This window comes from Esox lucius, chromosome 18 (genome assembly GCF_011004845.1).
Source record: "Esox lucius isolate fEsoLuc1 chromosome 18, fEsoLuc1.pri, whole genome shotgun sequence".
Taxonomy (NCBI): domain Eukaryota; kingdom Metazoa; phylum Chordata; class Actinopteri; order Esociformes; family Esocidae; genus Esox; species Esox lucius.
The window spans coordinates 3,796,796-3,815,461 of NC_047586.1; the positions used below are offsets into that span (position 1 = coordinate 3,796,796).

The 18,666-nt window shown below is 47.5% G+C and overlaps 1 protein-coding gene across 11 annotated transcripts in view; it reads right to left on the bottom strand.

Annotated features, from left to right (window-relative positions):
• Nucleotides 1-18,666, bottom strand: part of wnk1b (WNK lysine deficient protein kinase 1b) — a 106,986-nt gene that overhangs the window by 48,107 nt on the left and 40,213 nt on the right. For 10 of the 11 annotated variants that reach the window (XM_029114517.2, XM_029114515.2, XM_029114518.2 and 7 more), the window contains exon 3: nt 1,614-1,792. In XM_029114517.2, coding sequence (XP_028970350.2) covers nt 1,614-1,792 — 179 coding nt within the window. Of the gene's footprint in view, nt 1-1,613; nt 1,793-9,199; nt 9,445-18,666 lie in introns of those variants that run through there. The other variant, XM_029114522.2, reaches the window with a different exon arrangement.

The following is an 18,666-nucleotide window of genomic DNA, read 5'->3' on the forward strand; positions in this document are numbered from 1 at the left end:
GAGTATTCTCTCATTGTGCCACAGGATCTGTTGCTGTGAAATAAGACCCACGTCCTCAAGAATCCATTAAGAAGAACCGGTTCCGCACCAGCGAGGGAGTCGAGCTGCCCAGAGAACCGGTGTCATGGAAATTCATTGAGAAGAACTGGTTCTGTACCTGCGAGACCCATACAGCCCATACATAATGGGACTGAGTACTGACTCCTCCACAGGAGGGAGCCACTGGGCCGGTTCAAAGAGCTGAGCTGGTTCAGGCCAGGGAGGACCGCGAAGCTGTCGGCCCTGACAGACTAGGGCCACGTGGCTAGTACCAAACTAAATACACACACGCACACACACACACACACACACACACGTACAGAAAGAACGAGACAGACATGCACACACACACACACACACAAAGACAGACAGATACTGGCAACTCATGTTGTTTCAATCCATGTGCCTCCATCGCTCCATCCCTCCATCCCTCCCTCTATCCATCCCTCCATCCATCGCTCCATCCCTCCCTCTATCCATCCCTCCATCCATCCCTCTATCCATCCCTCCATCCATCCATCGGTGATGGGAAGAATCTGCAGCATCAGCAGCTGGCAGGTGGCCAGTTGACCCACAATGCATCAGTCCAGAGGAAGGTGTGGTGGTTATGGAGAGTAAACTAGGTTGTCAACACGCTGTAGCTGCCTCTGGTGTTTTATTATTGACACACCATCCTGTTCCCATCTCTCTCTACTGTCAGTCACCATTTTGGCACGTGTGTTATGTGTTATGTGTCGTGTGTTATGTGTTATGTGTTGTGAGTGTGTTTGTGTGTGTGTTTGTGTGTGTGTTTACTGCACCAGACTGGGAAGACTGGCTAGCTGCAGGGTGGTAAGAAGACAACACAATAGCTCCCTGCTAAGAGGCACTTCTTGCACAACACTGCATGAAAACCCTCTTTGACTAGCAGACGGGAACAGGCAGCGTGTGAAGATTACAGAAGCCGCTGAGGAAAGGGCTTTATTCAAATAAGAAATAACACTGGAAGATAACACAAGAAAATTGGCGAGATTTGTTTTGATGTTTTCACACCCGGTGGGACTGCAGTAGCCAACAGGGGAATGAATGAACACAGCCAACCAGGTGTGTCTGTGTGTATACGGGCTGACAGTAACAGCAGGGCAATGTAAGTCAATGGAAAAGCCGCTTGAGAGGCACAAACCTGAGTCAAGGTCAACACAGCCTTGTGGTAAGAAGGAGGAGGAGTTACCTCTACCCCAAGTGGGGCTCCTCGTGTACAGACGTGTTGAAAATTAGATTTGGAGGCTCGGATAAAATAAATAACTCCGGGTGTGTGTGTGTGGGGTGTGTGGTGTGTGGCGTGTGTGTGTGGTGTGTGTAGTGTATGTGGTGTGTGTGGGGTGTGTGTAGTGTGTGTTTGGCGTGTGTAGTGTGTGTTTGGCGTGTGTAGTGTGTGTGTGGCGTGTGTAGTGTGTGTTTGGCGTGTGTAGTGTGTGTGTGGCGTGTGTAGTGTGTGTGTGGCGTGTGTAGTGTGTGTGTGGCGTGTGTAGTGTGTGTGTAGTGTGTGTATGGCGTGTGTAGTGTGTGTGGAAGTCTCCCAGAACCCTGCTCACGTTTTCAGGGTGCCAGAGGTCATGAGCTCCGTGACCAGGACAATGCACTTGGAGTTCTTCCCTCTGGACGGGGACTCCCAGGAGTCGTAGAAACGGACAATGTTGGGGTGTTGGAGCCCCTTCAACATCTCTGCCTCCTCCTTGAATCTCTGACGCTCGGTCTTGGACAGCTTACGATCCTGTGGGAGAGAAGACGAGGCAAACGGTCAGTCGTTCTACGCTTGACGTCATTCAAATTGTACAAAAAGCATTTTGTTGCATGAGCAATTCTCATTGCTTTTAGCCTTTAAAATAACCCAACAGTACGAGACGGTAGCCAATCAATCACTCCACGACGAGGCAGAACTGAGGAAAAACAAAACAATAACTCCAAGAAAACAAAGCGTACCAGCCGTGGCAAACCAGAAATCGAAACTCAAGCCTTTAACAACGTTGTTCTTTGTAGCAACCGGAGTACCTCTAACTTAATGTTATCAGCAGCGAGACGCTAGCAAGCACCATAAACCCAATCCCGCGGTCACGTCGATGGCCAGGGAAGAAACGCGCAGACGTCGCTGTACATGTAAAGAAGGGTTTTCAGGGGATTTACTGGCCTCATGGAGATTCTACGTCTGGGGTTTGGAAATGTTTTACTGCCATATCAGGCGGGTACAGTTAAGGTCAGAGTTCAACGTCGTATAGCAGAACTCTCTATAATGAGTTTTGTGAAAAATAACTGACAGGGGCCACATAAAAGCTACACAGAAGGCAAGTTGAGAGAGAGAGAGAGGTTCTGGAGGTGTTGCGCTGGGGGGGATCGACGTGTGAGTGTGTGTGTGTGAGAGTGTGTGTGTGTGTGTGGTGTAACAGAATGCCACATTCCAATCAGCGTTTGCCCATCAGTCAAATGTGGCTGCACGCTCAGAGTTCAACCAGCCACTGGGGGACAAACCAGTATCGCTTTAACCCAAGCCATGGGGCACTTTGACCAACACACACACACACACACACACACACACTTACGTTTACAGGGCCAACGCCAGACAGACTCTGAAACATGAGGTCATTAGGGACTACAGTAGGCCACACACACATGCATGCATACACACGTACGTACACGTGCACGTTGATACAGAACCGTTGCCTCCAGAGCAACAGGTTACGTATGTCTGTCCGGCCAAGTAAACTGATACGGAGTCTCCTCCACCTTTCTCCTGCGGCCTCCTACACACTTCAACTAGGGAGTCCCTTGTGTCCTGACTGCCTCACACCCGATTGGTTGGCTGTTTTTCGGGGGTGGAGCAGAGGGGTCGGCACAGCCCACTGTTGCATCAGTTCATTATTTATGTTTTTATGAACAAAGGCAAGCAGAGAGAGGGGGGGGAGAGATAGAAGGAGAGAGGGAGGGAGGGAGAGATAGAAGGAGAGAGGGAGGTAGAGAGAGAGAGAGGGAGGTAGAGAGAGAGAGAGGGAGGTAGAGAGAGAGAGAGGGAGGTAGAGAGAGAGGGAGGGAGGTAGAGAGAGAGAGAGGGAGGTAGAGAGAGGGAGGGAGGGAGGGAGGGAGGGAGGTGGCCTTATCGGTTCACATACCTACTCATTAATCATACTCATTATTTTCCTGGTCCGAAAGATTTAAACTAAAAAAAAAAACAGGCTTTAGCTTTCAGTGTCACAGGTGGTCACTGAGGTTTTTCCCCCCTCAACATTATGACCGCTTTTATTTTTCCATTCCATAGAAACGTCTACCTCGGGTTGATGGCTGAAAAATGCTGTTTGAGTTTTAATCTACTGATGGGCATTCAGGATTGTGTTGCATAAGAGTACATGTGGAGCTCCTGTACCACTACAAGGTGCTCAGAACAATCCCCGGTCCGAGCATTAAAGCAATCACATTTAGGGGGTGATTTTGGTCATACCATAAGCAGTGACGTTTGAGCTGGAAGAGCAAGGCTTCATTCTGCAGGGAAACTATCTTCAACTGACTGTCTGCTCTCCAGAAAAAGAAATGTGACTCAGTCGGTCGGGGGACTTTTTGCAACTGTGCAGAGATAAAAGGGAAAGTTGTAAATGTTTTCTGTCACCTTGTTTTAAGCCTAGATGTCAGGTCAGGTTCAGGCCATCAAATTCATCCTCCAATACCATGACAACACCCCCATTTCACCAAGGCAACTCAAGACACCATTTCAAGGGGGTCAGGTTTCTGTGGGCAACTAAACCGTAAATTTGTAACCATTTTAGAGAGATATTTTTCTCCAGCCACTTTTGCATACTTTTTACTGGAAAAAAGAAAGTGGGACAATACAGACAACAGTTTTGACTACTGAAAAAGCAGCAGGCCGTATTTGAAACCACTCTAAAAACAAAGGGCCATAACGCAAGAAGAAAAGAAATGGCATAATCTCCCTTTCAGGCAGTACTGAGGTATACATCAGTCTGAATGGTGGTGTGACAGACTACCCTGGTACTGGCAGAGATCTGAAAGGAACTACAGTGGGCAGGTATTGTCTGCAAGGCCAATCTCACATCAAAGAGCCTGCATGAAAGGAAACCCAATCAGAGCCCTGATAACCAGAGTTAACACTAGGCTCCGTAATAGAGTATAAATAGAACTAATAGAATGGAACCACTAACCCGGGCAATTTCTCTATCTATGGAGCCTTGGGTGACTCAAAAAGAACTCGTCTAAACACCAGCCTTTCAACGAACACCCAGAAACACCCGCCACGGGAGAGGGCACGCCTGAGACCCAATGACACCCTGCCCCCTAAGTAGAGCACTAGGGTCCCTTTAAAAGCAGCGCACTAAATGTGAATTAGTGTGCCGTGCGCCAGGTCACGCCGAGCAGCGAGACAAAGACGGTTCACTCCTTCCAACAGGGGAAGGGAAAGATAACACCTTCCGGGCACGGCTTTTTCGATCCGACCCGGCGTCGTTTGCCAGCTTCCAGGGCCTCTGGCTTCCAGGCAACAGGCACGGCGGCACGCGGATCCGGGACCGTCCAGGGCTGCGACCCGTTGTTCACTGTGGCCTCGCTTGTGTATTTAAGTGTGTGTAACACACACAAACAAAGCGCCAAGCAGTTTGCCGGCCCGGTCACAGCTCCCCTCCCACCCGGAGGATCGACACGCGTGACCCTGCACTCGGCCAGCTGCTCTCGCAGTCAAACAATTGGGCCACTTGTTCCCCCGACCTGGTTCGCTCTCTGACCAGAAAGCGTGTCTGTGTTGCGACCTCGATATCTGTGCTTCATCCTCTTTCCTCCTCCTCCTCCCTCCTTTCTTCATTCGCTAGACAGACACTCTGTGATCTAAAACCTCCCCGTCCCCGCCTAGTCGTCTTCCTGTTTCTGTCCTCCTCCAGGTCTGGGCATGTAGATAAACCAGCCCTGTGTCCCTCCGTCCTTCTGGCCAGAGAATAAACCCCTGGGGAGCCTCAGAGGGAGTCAGACACAGCAACAGCCTAGCCAGGAAAAGCTAACCAAACCCGCCCCCGCAACACGAACCAGCCGTAAAAGCCGCCCAGAACGCTTGTGAGAGTGCGTTGCGTACACGAGAACAGAATCCAGGATGTGCGGCGTGTCGTGGCCAAAGCCATGGCTCGGACCTGGAGCGCACTGATAAATTCCTATTTCGTTTCAACGCATTATCAAATGCTGGAACGCACGCAGAACCAACCGAGGACACGCCTGGAAGGCTGGAATCAAAGTGCCAGGTTATTAAGGTGTTCGGGGTGGGGCAGTGAGTGGTCCTGCCTGGTCCAGGCAGTATAAGTACTGTAGAAGAACCATGCCACATCCATGTAACTGGAACAGGAATGTCCATTCTAGTAATTGTATTTCTACTGGGGCATTTTAGTCCACCAACGGGCACGGTTGTTCCCGCAAGAACATGTAGAAGTCAGTCTCAGGGGTCAGTGGGTTAATCGGTTCAACCCGAGAGAGGTGTGATCACACGGATTCAGAGCCTCGTGAAGCGAGAGCAGGCGACGGGAATGGGCGAGGCTGCCAAGCCTAAGATAACACCTCCACTGACATACATACATACTGAAATACAGAGCAAAAGAAATGTGTACCTAGCCAAACGTTTATATAGAGGAGTGGGTCGTTAACGTACCGGGCCAAAACTCAGGGCTACTCACAATGCTGAGAGGACGAGCAATTCAAGGTGTGCCGTGTCTAACATGACCCCTGACTCTGAAACCCGGTTTCCCGTTTTGGTGACACATGTCGTCTACCGTAACTTTTCGGTGGAACAAGTCAACTTGGCATTCCGGAAACTGCTACGCCGAAACGCAAAACAGTTCCTTTTTGTCAAAACAGCTGTGACATTTTAGCAGACATTTGTTTTCAAACTGCCATTCCCACTACGTGACCCTAAGCCTCTGTGGGGGGGGGGGGGGGGGGGGGGGGGGGCTGAGGGAGGAGGGAACCGGGGTGGCCTGGCCTATTAACATGGGTGTGAAGAGGCCGGTTCTCACGGATTAGAGGCGGCTGTGAATATAATCCACTGGACTCTCTCCTGGAACATACACAGGTGAAGACGGATGTGGGAACTGGCATGCCGATGCCATGTGTGAATATCCACCCCAGTATTACAGAAGGGTGGACAGAATGGCGGACCGAGAGACAGACAGATAGAGAGACAGACAGATAGAGAGACAGACAGAGAGACAGACAGGTCAGACAGACAGACAGGTCAGACAGACAGATAAAAGAATAGCCTGGTCGGCTCGCGGTCCTGAGTCACTTCCACAACTTTAGAGAAGTAGCTAGGCCAGAACAATAGAGAACAAAGCAATCAGAATTATTCACCTACTTCTGTTTCAGAGAAAAGGGTCAAACCTACCACCTGTGCACTTCTGCTTTCCCTTTAAAGAGGGACCACACGAACCTTTAGATGGGAGCCACAACATGTATTGAAAAGAGGACGATACAACAAACTTGGTACACACAAACACCCTCGCTGTAGATCATGAGGCAGCAGGAGCTTGAGGCAAGTCAGAGGGAGACGGTGGAAACTAACAACTGTGTATAACAGACCACACTACCCAAACACTCATTCCCTCTCTGTCCTCCCTGCTCCCTCTCTGTCCTCCCTGCTCCCTCTCTGTCCTCCCTGCTCCCTCTCGGTCCTCCCTGCTCCCTCTCGGTCCTCCCTGCTCCCTCTCGGTCCTCCCTGCTCCCTCTCGGTCCTCCCTGCTCCCTCTCGGTCCTCCCTGCTCCCTCTCTCTCTCTCCCTCTGTCTATATATGTATATATATTTTCCTTATCTTGACTCTGCCACACCCCCCTCTCCCCCTTCTCCCCCTCCCTCTTTTAAGTGTCAATATCTGCCTGTTCTGCTCGCCTTTATACAAAGGAACTGGAGCTAATAAGACAGTATATTTAAGCAGCAAGTCACCAGGGGGTGTGGTATTTGGCCAATAACTTCTAAGGCACAGCACTCTGCAGTTTGCCTGGATACAGCCCCATAGCCGTGATATATTGGCAATCTACCACAACCCCCTGGGGCGCCTCACTTCTCTTATAAACCGGTTACAGACACAACTAGAGCAGTGAAAAGGGATGTGCCTTATTACTTTCATAAACCACAGCTTTCAGCCAATCAGCATTGCAGGGGCAAATTACCAAGTTTATACATTTGGAATATGGTCGGGGGGGGGGGTCCTCAGTAGAGTCAACTGAGAACATGGACCGGTTCTACCAACTGGGTAATACTCTTACATCTGGACAGGGTTGTGAGGCCGACAAACCACACACACACACCGCACACACACACACCACACCCACGCACGCGAACGCACGCACGCGAACGCACGCACGCGAACGCACGCACGCGAACGCACGCACGCGAACGCACGCACGCGAACGCACGCACGCGAACGCACGCACGCGAACGCACGCACGCGAACGCACGCACGCGAACGCACGCACGCGAACGCACGCACGCGAACGCACGCACGCGAACGCACGCACGCGAACGCACGCACGCGAACGCACGCACGCGAACGCACGCACCTAAAGCTGCAGAGTAAAACCCCAGGCTTCGAGAAGGAAGGAGGTCATGTGTTTCGAGGAACAGACAGCGTCCAGCCAGTGTTCTCTCACAGTAACAAAACAGCCTCTGAAAAATGCTCATCCATTTTGAAAAGGGAAAGTCCTGTCATTGAGCCTCTCCCTTCATCACAGAGAAGGGTCAGGCCTGGGGGAGCAGGGGGGGGTGGAGGCTTTTGAATTGTTTGTGTGTGTAATTAGGGGACGTTCTACACCACAATAGATTGCCCAAAGTGGGCTACTGTAGCTGATAACACTGCTATTGTTTTATTATGAACCGGCGTGGTTTACTGGAACAACTGTACATGAGAGGGGCTCGTCAACAATCCTTCTCTATCACGTCTCTGTTGCAGTCGTGGGTATGAGGCAGTAGCAGGAGTCCAGTAGAACAGGCCGTTGTGCCTAGAGATCCCCCTCTAACCACGGCAGCCGGGTTATGGATGGACAACTAAGATGAGATGGTCAGATGTGTCTGAGCGAAAACCACGGGACACACCGTCATTCTAGGTTTTAACTAGGTTCGTGGGGGGGTAACAGCAATCCTGTCACAGCGACGACAAAGCCAGCGCCTTTTGACCATGTGCATGGCTGTTAAACGCAGTGGTTACAAATGCATGACGGGTCAAACCTTAAAAGGCAGAGGAGGTTCGTGAGCAGGAACAGGCCACCAAATATCAGGGAGTGAAGCCGGACAACTGGTTCGCGGGTCGGGACAACTGGTTCGCGGGTCGGGACAACTGGTTCGCGGGTCGGGACAACTGGTCCGCGGGTCGGGACAACTGGTCCGCGGGTCGGGACAACTGGTCCGCGGGTCGGGACAACTGGTCCGCGGGTCGGGACAACTGGTCCGCGGTTCGGGTCACCTTAACAAGTGTTTCGAGATGATAATTCCAGTGGTCGGTCAAAAACACAGAGTATGAAGATCTTCAGTATGTCTGTAGCCAAGCCATGACAACAGAGGCCAGAGTGCCCTCAGCAGAAAGATTGGCTCATTCCATCAGAACCTGGATGGGTTCCTCAGTACAGAACACGTTCTCTTTTGTGAGTGTGAAGTCGAGGAAGAGGGTCAGGAAGAACATGGCTGGTAGACTAGTCATTATTCAGCCTCGTGTAACTAAACACATCTATGTATATAAGTCTCTTACACAGGTAAAGACATCTGAACACTGGACATTCCCTCCATTCAAACCAAAAACCCTCTTTCGGCTTGAGAATTGGTACGTGCCAGATTAAACTGAAACGATATGTAAAATAAGGCACACTTTCTCCCTCTCTCAAAAAAAAGGATTACTATTTAACAGAAATTCACAAAAAGGGGATGCAAGTCAAGTCTGTTACTCTGGGTGGTTTCAAACTCAAACACACGGACGAAAACACACAAACGGCCAATCAGCTGATGGCTATTTAAATCTCACAGTTTGTGGACAGTAATAAGAAGAGTGTTTTCCACTTTCACTCGGCCCATGCTGAACCAACAACAGAAGAACTGTGTCTTCTGTACCTGACAACTATCTCTGTCAACAACAAACTCGCCAGTTAATCAGCGGTTGTTTACCTCAGAAAAGATGACTCACGGTTCACAGCATGACAAGTCGCCTGGCGGGTGAACAAACAGACATGTTTTGAAGGACTCTTTTATGAGTTTTATCAGTAACACGGGCACGCACGCACGCACGCACGCAGTCGGTTGTCAATGGATATTCCAAGTAAAGGTGGAGAATACCAGGGACCCATTAGACAGTCCTCAGGCGACACAGGCGAAGCCAGAAAGAGTGGAAGGCTGGTTTATCAGTTTATCTGGTTCCACTGACGATGACGATGATGAATGTGTGTGTTGCTCACTTGCTCATATACATAGACGGCTAAGTTAGTCATGTGACCGAAAAGCCTGTCTTACTGCTCTGGCACCCATGACCAGAATAAAACCCCCCCCACACGGCCTCCGGGCACACCGATATGGCATTTGAAGGATGTCGCGTGTCAGTGGCACGGAGGCGGTACAGGGAGTTAGCGGGAGAAGGATATTTGGTGTCTGTTGGGAAGTTATGAAAGGAAGAGATCGGGGGGTGTCACTTTCGCTCCATGGATTCAAAAAAGGCTGTCTGTCGTGACACTCATCACGAAAACGACGAGCAGTATTTTATAAAAAAAATGTCCTCCCAGTGGGGAATTTGCATCTCTTTTTTTGCCCTTTTCTCTCCACAGGAGAGATTAAACAGATGAAAATCCACTGTATCAGAAATGACACTTCTTTGTTCTTTGTCTCTGGCTATTTCTGGAACCAAGCAACAATAACGGAACCTATTTTATCTATAGGAGCTCTTATTATGCAATTTCAGCCCCAGTTCAGAATAGAAGATGTTATTGAAATCGCCCTATGAAAGATGACGGGACAATATTTCCCAGGGCTTCCTCCTTCAGATCACGGGCTTAAATAAATCCTTTAAGAAATATATAAACATTCACAGAACTGTTTGATAATCAAAACTATCTACAGGCTTGCAAGAAGAAGGATTTCTCTAATAAAGCGGTTTACAACAACAACCCTAAACCCAGGTTTCCTTTCACTGTTTGATTAAAATAGACAATTCAATAATGAGCACACGCCAGTTAGTAATAAGAGCTTCAGCCGGCATCCTGAGGAGAAAGCATCTGGGATTAAATGTTTAGTTTTTACAACTGATAACCCAGGTACCCATGGGAAATACACAAACACAACATCAACGTGTGTGCCTGTGTGTGTGTGTATATGTGTGTTTGTGTAGGAAAGAGTGGTGTGCGTCTGTCTGTGTGTGTGTGTGTGTGTGTGTTTGTCATCCCATAAAGCAATGCCACTTTTCTCAAAGCTCTGTTCTAATTATTTTGACAGCGTGAAACAAGATAGAGATCTGAGCTTGTACGGGTTTTCATTTAAACCCAGAGGAGGGGACAGATGTAATTGTAGTTTTCCTAAAAGGAAACTATAAATAAGTATGTACCACTCGGTGATTGAGTGTGACTGGCAATGTCCACCGGAACACAACGGTGACTGAAATACATCTGTCAAGAGCCTTCAGTGTAGAGCTGGAGGCTTGCATGTAAAAGTATCACCACAGCTAAACAGAGAGAGAACAGTGCCAAAAGTGAAAATTAATGCCGCCAAATTTTTAAAAAAAAAAAAAAAAAAAAAAAAAGCTAATGGGACTTTGGTAAATTAAGAAAACTCGGAATCAAAATACATAAAATGTACCACCGCAGCGACCATGGTGTTTTTTGAGAAGTCTTTTTGGGGTTCGGACCTATAAAGTTTGTGTGTGAAAACTACATTTATAACGCATACTTTCATGCTTTAGTGAATGTAGATGTTTGTCCTAAAAAAAAAAAAAATGGTTGCCATCTGGGCCAGCGAAAGACAGAAGCCTAGTGAAAAGACCCAGTGTGTGTAGTGGGGGAGGGAAAATAGCACCTTATTGCCCAATTCCCCATAGACCCTGGTCATAAGTAGGGATTTATAAAGGGAACAGGGTTCCATTTGTGCCGCCAGTGTGTACAGCGCCGTCTTCAGACCTTGGCCTCCCCCCTCCTCCCCCCTCCCTCCACCCTCTCTCTCTCTAAGTATTGTAGGGCCTCTGGGTTACCATCTCTCTCTTCTTGAATAAATATTTAAATTTTATATTTAAAATGTAATAGTTTTTATAAATGAACACATGGCTATTACTGTCGTCTTCCATTTTCAATGCTACAAACAGTCATTTTTGTTATAATCTGTAAAATGTTAAATTTTATTAAACTGGAGACAGGTAGCCTATCTTATAGCAATACTTAAAAAAAAGGAGAGAATTACAGTTTTTTTTTCAGTCTTTGAGGGATCATCACCAGGTAGCTAGTAATAAGATTGTTCTCTCTCATTCTCTCCATGGTAATTTGTTTTTGTCTCAAACAAGGGGAAATAATCTCGATAGATTGCATGACTGTACATCCATCTGATGTTCGAAGACAATTTGCAAAGGTGGATAAAGAAATGTCAGGACCTGAAATGTCAGACATTTCTAACTTAGCCAGCATGTTCCTCAGAACTCTCCTGTTAGTTGCATGCAGTTTTACAATGTTATGTAATTTATTCTGGGATTTTGATCATTTGAAACTATAAATTGCAGGTAGCACAGAGGCCCTATCAGAACACTTCATCTGTTGTGGGAATTGATTAACTTATTATAGGAAATGAATAGATACAAACCATATTCATTACAAACAACTGGAGATATTTGTTATATTATGAAATATATAGTGAAAATAACTACATTTATGAAAATAGGGCATCTTGGAGACTATAACCCTAACGCTGTTCCACAAAATAAACTAAAACTATGTCTAAACTGTGTTTTCTCTAAATTAAGTTTGATGTTTAGTGTAGAATATACTATTATATACAATGTAGAGTGTGAATAACAAATAGTTGTCTGATAATAGGGCCTCTTTGAGACCTCTCTAAATTCTAAACCTAACTCTATTTCACAAAATGATCTAAAACAATACCTTAACTCTATTTTTCCAGCTGTATAGTGGTAGATGTAGAACATGCTATGACATAGCATGAGAACTGTAAATGTAAACAACATAATTTTAATGTTCTCAGATAATCAAAACCTTTACAACCCAATAGGGCCTCTAGGAGACCTCTCTTAACCCAAACCATAAATGTCCCTAAATGCACAAAGTAGACAATGCAGCAAAAACAACCATAGGTAAAATTTCCAAACTGGTAATCTATTTACTAGACACTTGTATCTACAAGATTTTACAGTATGAGTCAATATTACTGTGGAATTTTGATGTTATTGATTCTGCAAATTACCCTTGAAAATTTTCAATTCATTAATATTGAACAATACCTGACCTCTGTGAAAAATATGAAAGCTTGATGCTTGAGACTTGTGCTTTGAATATGTCAACAGTGGGCTATGTCTGAAGAAATGGGTGAAGTGGCTAAGCTAAAATGTCATTAAATAGTTCTCAAGATGTATATACAATGTTGACTAGTTGAGACCGCACTAAACATGCAACCATGCCAAACTAACAATAGGTAACATTCTGGGACTTTTAAATGGTCAACTACACCCTTGTATCTATAGGTTGTAACAAGATGAGACCATTTTACGGTGGAATTGTTCAGTTATTGATCCTGCAATTGACCCTTTTAAATGCACAATTTATCCTTATGGAACAACACTTGGCCTCTTTGAAAAATATGAAAGCTTAACAGTTGAGACTGGTGCTTTGGAAATGTCAACTGGTGGTTACGTCTGAAGGAGTAGCTGAATTAGTTTGCCTGTATCGTTATCCAAGGCCAAGATATGGCCAAATATCTACAGAATTACTGTTAAAATCGGCATACAATTTTGACTGTTTGTGAATGCACTAAATATGCAACCATACCAAAATAACAATAGGTAACATTTTGGGAGGATTAAATCTAGCAACATCACACTAATATCTATAGGATGGAAGCAAATTAGACAATTGTACTGTGGAATTCTTCAGTTATTGATCCTGAAAATTAACTGCAAAGCATTCAATTCATCCTTTTGGAACAAACCCAGACACCTGTGTAAAATATGAAAGTTTGGGAGTTGAGACTATTACTTTGAATATATCACCTGGAAACTAGTTTTGAAGGAGTTGCTGAAGTAGCTTGCCTGTATCTTTTCCAAACCCAAGATAAGGCCAGAAATCTATAGAATTCTTATGAAAATCTCCTTACAATTTTGACTGATTGTGACTGCATTAAAGATGAATCCATACCAAAAAAACAATAGGTAACATTTTGGGAGGATTAAATCTAGCCACTTCACACTAATATCTAGCCGTTACACACTCACTCTGCGTGTGTTTGTGTGTGTTTGGAGCCCTCCTGCAGAGCTCAACCCCCTCAGATCGGCCCAGTCATTGTTGAGGATCTCGGGAGGGTCAAGACGAAATGACAGAGGAAATGAAAAAGGAGAATTTGCAGAAATAACCGGCAGGACATCTGCTTTCAATAAAGGTTATTTGTGAAGCACTATTAAAACGCCAGGCAGACACAGAACTTACTGTTACATCTGAAAAGGGATTCTTAGAAACCTATAAACAGACATTTCAACACTGGGTTCCAATTAAGGAATGAAACTGTGGAGGGGGTCATTTTTCCTCTTTTTCTTTTGTTTTTGCTGCACGGGGTCAAGGTTTTTGGTTTCCCGTCAATCAGCTCCTAAAAGACTGTTGTAACCAGGGCCATGTGTGCTTAAACACTAACTTAGTTTTCCACGGCTACGACCGAGTCACCCAACCCCCAGAAGAACCGAAATGGGGCGCCCTCTGCCTAGCAACCAATTAACCAGTCATTAATCAAAATCCAGACGTTCTCAATGCACGCATTCCAAATGCCACCCCGTTCCCTTTTAAAGTCCACTGGTACCGTTGAGGGAGGACAGGCGCGGGCGTGAAAGAAGAGCCCTGCGATGTAGGGAACAGGGCATGGTTCGGGATACAGGGCGTGTATTTCAGGAGCTCATCTTCACCTCTGTGTCGTTTCTGAAGCCTTTTCAGAGAAGCTCTTGGGACCAGCGGCAGGAGGATGAGCTGTGATTGATAAAGGGGATCTAGGAGGAGTCCAGGGCCTCCCGGCAACAGCTCCGCCACTGACAACAACCCTGTCCCCAGTCGCTCGGCAGCCACAGTCTTCACAAAAAACGAAACCAGGTTAGGCTCGGCCACAGTCTGAGAAGTACTGGTAGTAACAGTAGACAAAAGTCAATCACCACCCAACATCACACACACATACATCACACACACACGCGAGTGACCTCAGATGTCTCCGTTTATGTGTGCCCTCCCTTAGACCAGGGATCCATAAGACTGACAAAACTAGTGAGCTACCGTGAATGACCTCCCCCTCCATCCCTCCCTCCATCTCTCCCACCTTCCCTCTCCCCCTCCAGGGCAAATTGGACCGCCCAAGACCAGCCTGCTCCATATAAAATAAAGTCCATCCACAACTGCTTGGCCATCTAACATCCGTTAACTTAACTCATCCGAGCTCTTTAGCTCCACGGCACCTGACGTCATCCCAAACGGCGAGCTACTCCCTAACAGCTGTGCCCTCCCTTTGACCTGGGCGCACACTCAGAAGAAGGGGACCACAGAAGCGGTAGGGCGCCAATTTAGGAAACATGACAGATACAAACGGTGTTTACATTCTCAAAGTGCTTCTCTTCTTAGAAGCCATTTGCATCAATTAGAGGTTGAGAGGTTTCCATCCCCTGCTCATCTCCAAACAGCAAAGTCAACAGAGCTGCTCACAACCCAAATGACACACTATTCTCTCTGCACAGGAGACCAGTTCAGACCGGAGTCCGGGTCAAAACATTCAGGATGCAGGCCGAGTCTGAACCCGGGCGCCAGGATCGCCGGGCTGCCGCGCAGATCACGGCAGCGGCGTCCATCATCGTGTGACGCCGGGCTGGCCCGTGGCACCGTAAAAGTGCAGAGTTCCATCCTGTACAGCGCAAAGCAATGTTGGCCTTGAAATCCCTTAAAAAAAAAAAGAACACTTGCCAGACAGCCACTGGGCCGCTCTTCAGGACTATAAATAACCTTCTGAAAACAATGGAGGAAAACAATGAGAAAGGTCCGTCCGAGCTATAGCCCATTTTCACCGCTGAGCTCTGAGCACAACCTCAAGTATGTTTTAGAAACAGTACGTGCCTCCCAAATGGCCCCCTGTTCCCCGGGACCCACACGGGCAACAGCAGGGCACTGTACAGTAAACAGGGTCCTGTTTGGGACTTGGCATCTGCGTCTGAGTGTTTCTGGGCCAGGGCCACAACGGAGTCTTGACGCCGTCCCAAATGGCACCCTATATTCCCTTTCGTCGCGCACTCATCCTGACCAGAGGTCTGCGGGCTTACGTAAAGCACTGTTTTGGGAATAGGGTGCCATGTGGAATGTGGCAGGGGCAGCCATAAACAAGGGGTCCTCAGTGAGTGGCTGTGCCTGCCGTAAGGCTCCGTCCTGGGGGTCAGGAGGTCCGGCGGATGAGCTGTTCCCTGGAGCCTGGAGCTGAGGCACACAGCAGAACCAGTGTCAGCTGGAGACAGACCCTATTGTTCACGGACACACACGGGCCTGGCCGGGCCAGAACGAAGGACCGCTATCACTCTGCCTCTCCCTTTCTCGCCTCTTTCTCTCCCTCCTGTCTGTCTCTCCATCTCCCACTGTCACCCCCCAATCTCCTTCACCACTCTGCTTGGCTCTCTTATCTCAAACGGGCCTGTGGGCGGGGCTCCGAGCACGTCGGACTAGGTAGAATTAATGTTTTGTCTACCGGAACTTCAGCCCTGAGTGACGGCGGGATGCAACCAATGGTATTCTAAAGCACTGATTTCTGACGCTGATCCCCACTCTGACAAGGGACTCGGTCTCCATTACAGGGCATGGCTGCGATATCAAGGGACTTTAGCCAACAGCAGGAGGCAGGCAGACTGAAACTTTGAGCCCCAAGTCACTCAGGAATTAAGCTATCAAGAAAGCCACCCAATAAAGAGTCTCGAAGGCAGGCTAATCCTGCCAACTAGGAGCGTTCCGGAATGAAGCTGGATTCTTCTCTGTATCCATAATCCACCAACAACAACCTGTCGCAATGTCCAAAATGTATAATTTGCAGAGGAAATCACTTCCACTTATTCCAGTCAAAGCTCCTCATTAATTGTCTACTTCAATGTTATAATTCCGTTGTTCTCCTGAACTTGACAAGACGCCTGACAAAACCCAAAGGACCCCTTTGGTAGTCTCAGCTAAACTCCAACAATGTCGTGCTCTGTGTCAAAATCCCAAATCGCCTTAAGCTAAAGGAATTCAGAGATTAAACGACCAAGATTAGGACAAAGCTGATGTTACCTTGCAATTTCCTGAGCTGTGCGCAACAGAAGGAGACAGACACATTTAAATGTTTACCCTGAAAAACACAATGGAAGCTTGACATTTATATGGTCGGCAGCCAGGGGACCCTTAACGAGTAATGGTCATTCTGATGAGCATTGGAAGCTCGGTACCCAACAGCCATTGCATCATGCAAACAGGACCGTTTTCTAAACACAACGTGACCGGTCAGGGGTCAAATGCATGACGGGCCCAAAATGGCGCCACCAGTTGCTGTGGAAAACCCACTGAATTCCTGTGCCAGGTTGGTAACCGTAACTATATTCAGCTGGATGCACACAGTTGACAATCCCAGTCACAGAACCCACAGCTGACACCCCCAGTCACAGAACCCACAGCTGACACCCCCAGTCACAGAACCCACAGCTGACACCCCCAGTCACAGAACCCACAGCTGACACCCCCAGTCACAGAACCCACAGCTGACACCCCCAGTCACAGAACACACAGCTGACAACCCCAGTCACAGAACACACAGCTGACCACCCCAGTCACAGAACACGCAGCTGACAACCCCAGTCACAGAACACACAGCTGACTACCCCAGTCACAGACCACACAGCTGACACCCCCAGTCACAACTGAAGAGACATCATGCTTTCTCCACTTCCTTATCCTACGTCGACTTGTGTCCAAAACTCTGAATCCTTAAAATGTTTTATATCACAGCGGTAAAAACAGAATGGTACATTGTCCCTGCACCCATCCCCAAAACACCTGGTTTTCAACACAGCACCTTAATCTCCAGATGCGTGTTGTGCCCGGGTCATTAAAAATTTACAGCACCGGCCTGGGTCAGGTGGCAAACAAGTACAGAATGCTATTGGTGACATGGTTGCAAACTAAATGTCACCTTCCCAGAATTCCATAGTTTTCCTGTAAGCCTGGATAGATGAATCTCAGAATTAGGATTGAATAAGTCGGGATCACAAAGCCTTCACACATGCATTTACTGAAAACCTGGGAAATCTGCACACTCTCCCAAAACCAGCATTTCAGAGTGGAAGAGCTGACGTCAGATCAGTTGGGCCCTCCTTTTCTGAGACGCTTGGCGGACCGTGAAGGGGCCCGACTTCTCAGTCTGCCGGTGATCTCCTCCAGACTTGAAGGGGTTCAGAAGGGGAACCCAAATGATCCTATCAGGCTACTACTGGACACCTTCACATAACTCAGCAGCTAAACACGTCTGGCCCACTAGGCCTCATCAGATAATACACGGATTAACTCTTCAGAGCACAAAGAACTGGTCGAAATGAACAGAAGCTTCAGAAATCCCTAATCGAGATGCTGCTTTAAAAAATAAGGAGAGTTGTGAGGGAGGGAGGGAGGGAGATAAAGAGAGGTGTGAGAAAACATTAAAAAAAACAGGTTGTGAGCAATGACATTTAATTGGAAAGCAGACAACCCCCTCGCTCCCCTTTGTTTCCCTCTCCCTTTATGGCTGTGGCCCACACATCCTTGAGAGGTTGTTATTTGAGATTTGAGAAATGTGGGAAAGGAAAAAGCTTGATATTTGAAAAGTTTGCCGGGAGGAAATGAGAGACAAATGCACAAGGCCATAACAAGCGGACGGGATCGAGAAATGTTATGCCAGTCAGAAAGACTCTAAAGTCTGGAGGAGAAATGGTCTACATGGCCACATTAGAGACCCGAGAGCCCCTCTCCTGTTAAACAACACGGATTTAACTGTCCCTTTAACATACTGCAGGAGTGTGACTGTGTGTCAGTTCGCGTGTGATGATGAACGTGACTGTGTGTGTGTGGGTGGATGGTGGCGTGTGTTGATTAATGTGTGTGTGTGTGTGGGGGGGGGGGTGGCGTGGCGTGTGCTGAAATATGTGTTTGACTCAATAATGACGACAACAGAAAACAACTGAACTAAGCGAACTGTGACTCTGACAAACATTGAAGGAACTGAATAAACAAGGTGAGGGAGCGCAGCAGAACTCTTGTTAAGTCAGTCGATGACAGATTATCAGGACACACACACACACACAGTTTAGGTTGACAGGGGAAGGCTGCATTACCTCCCAATCAGCATGTGTGTCTACATGTTTGGGCAGGGGG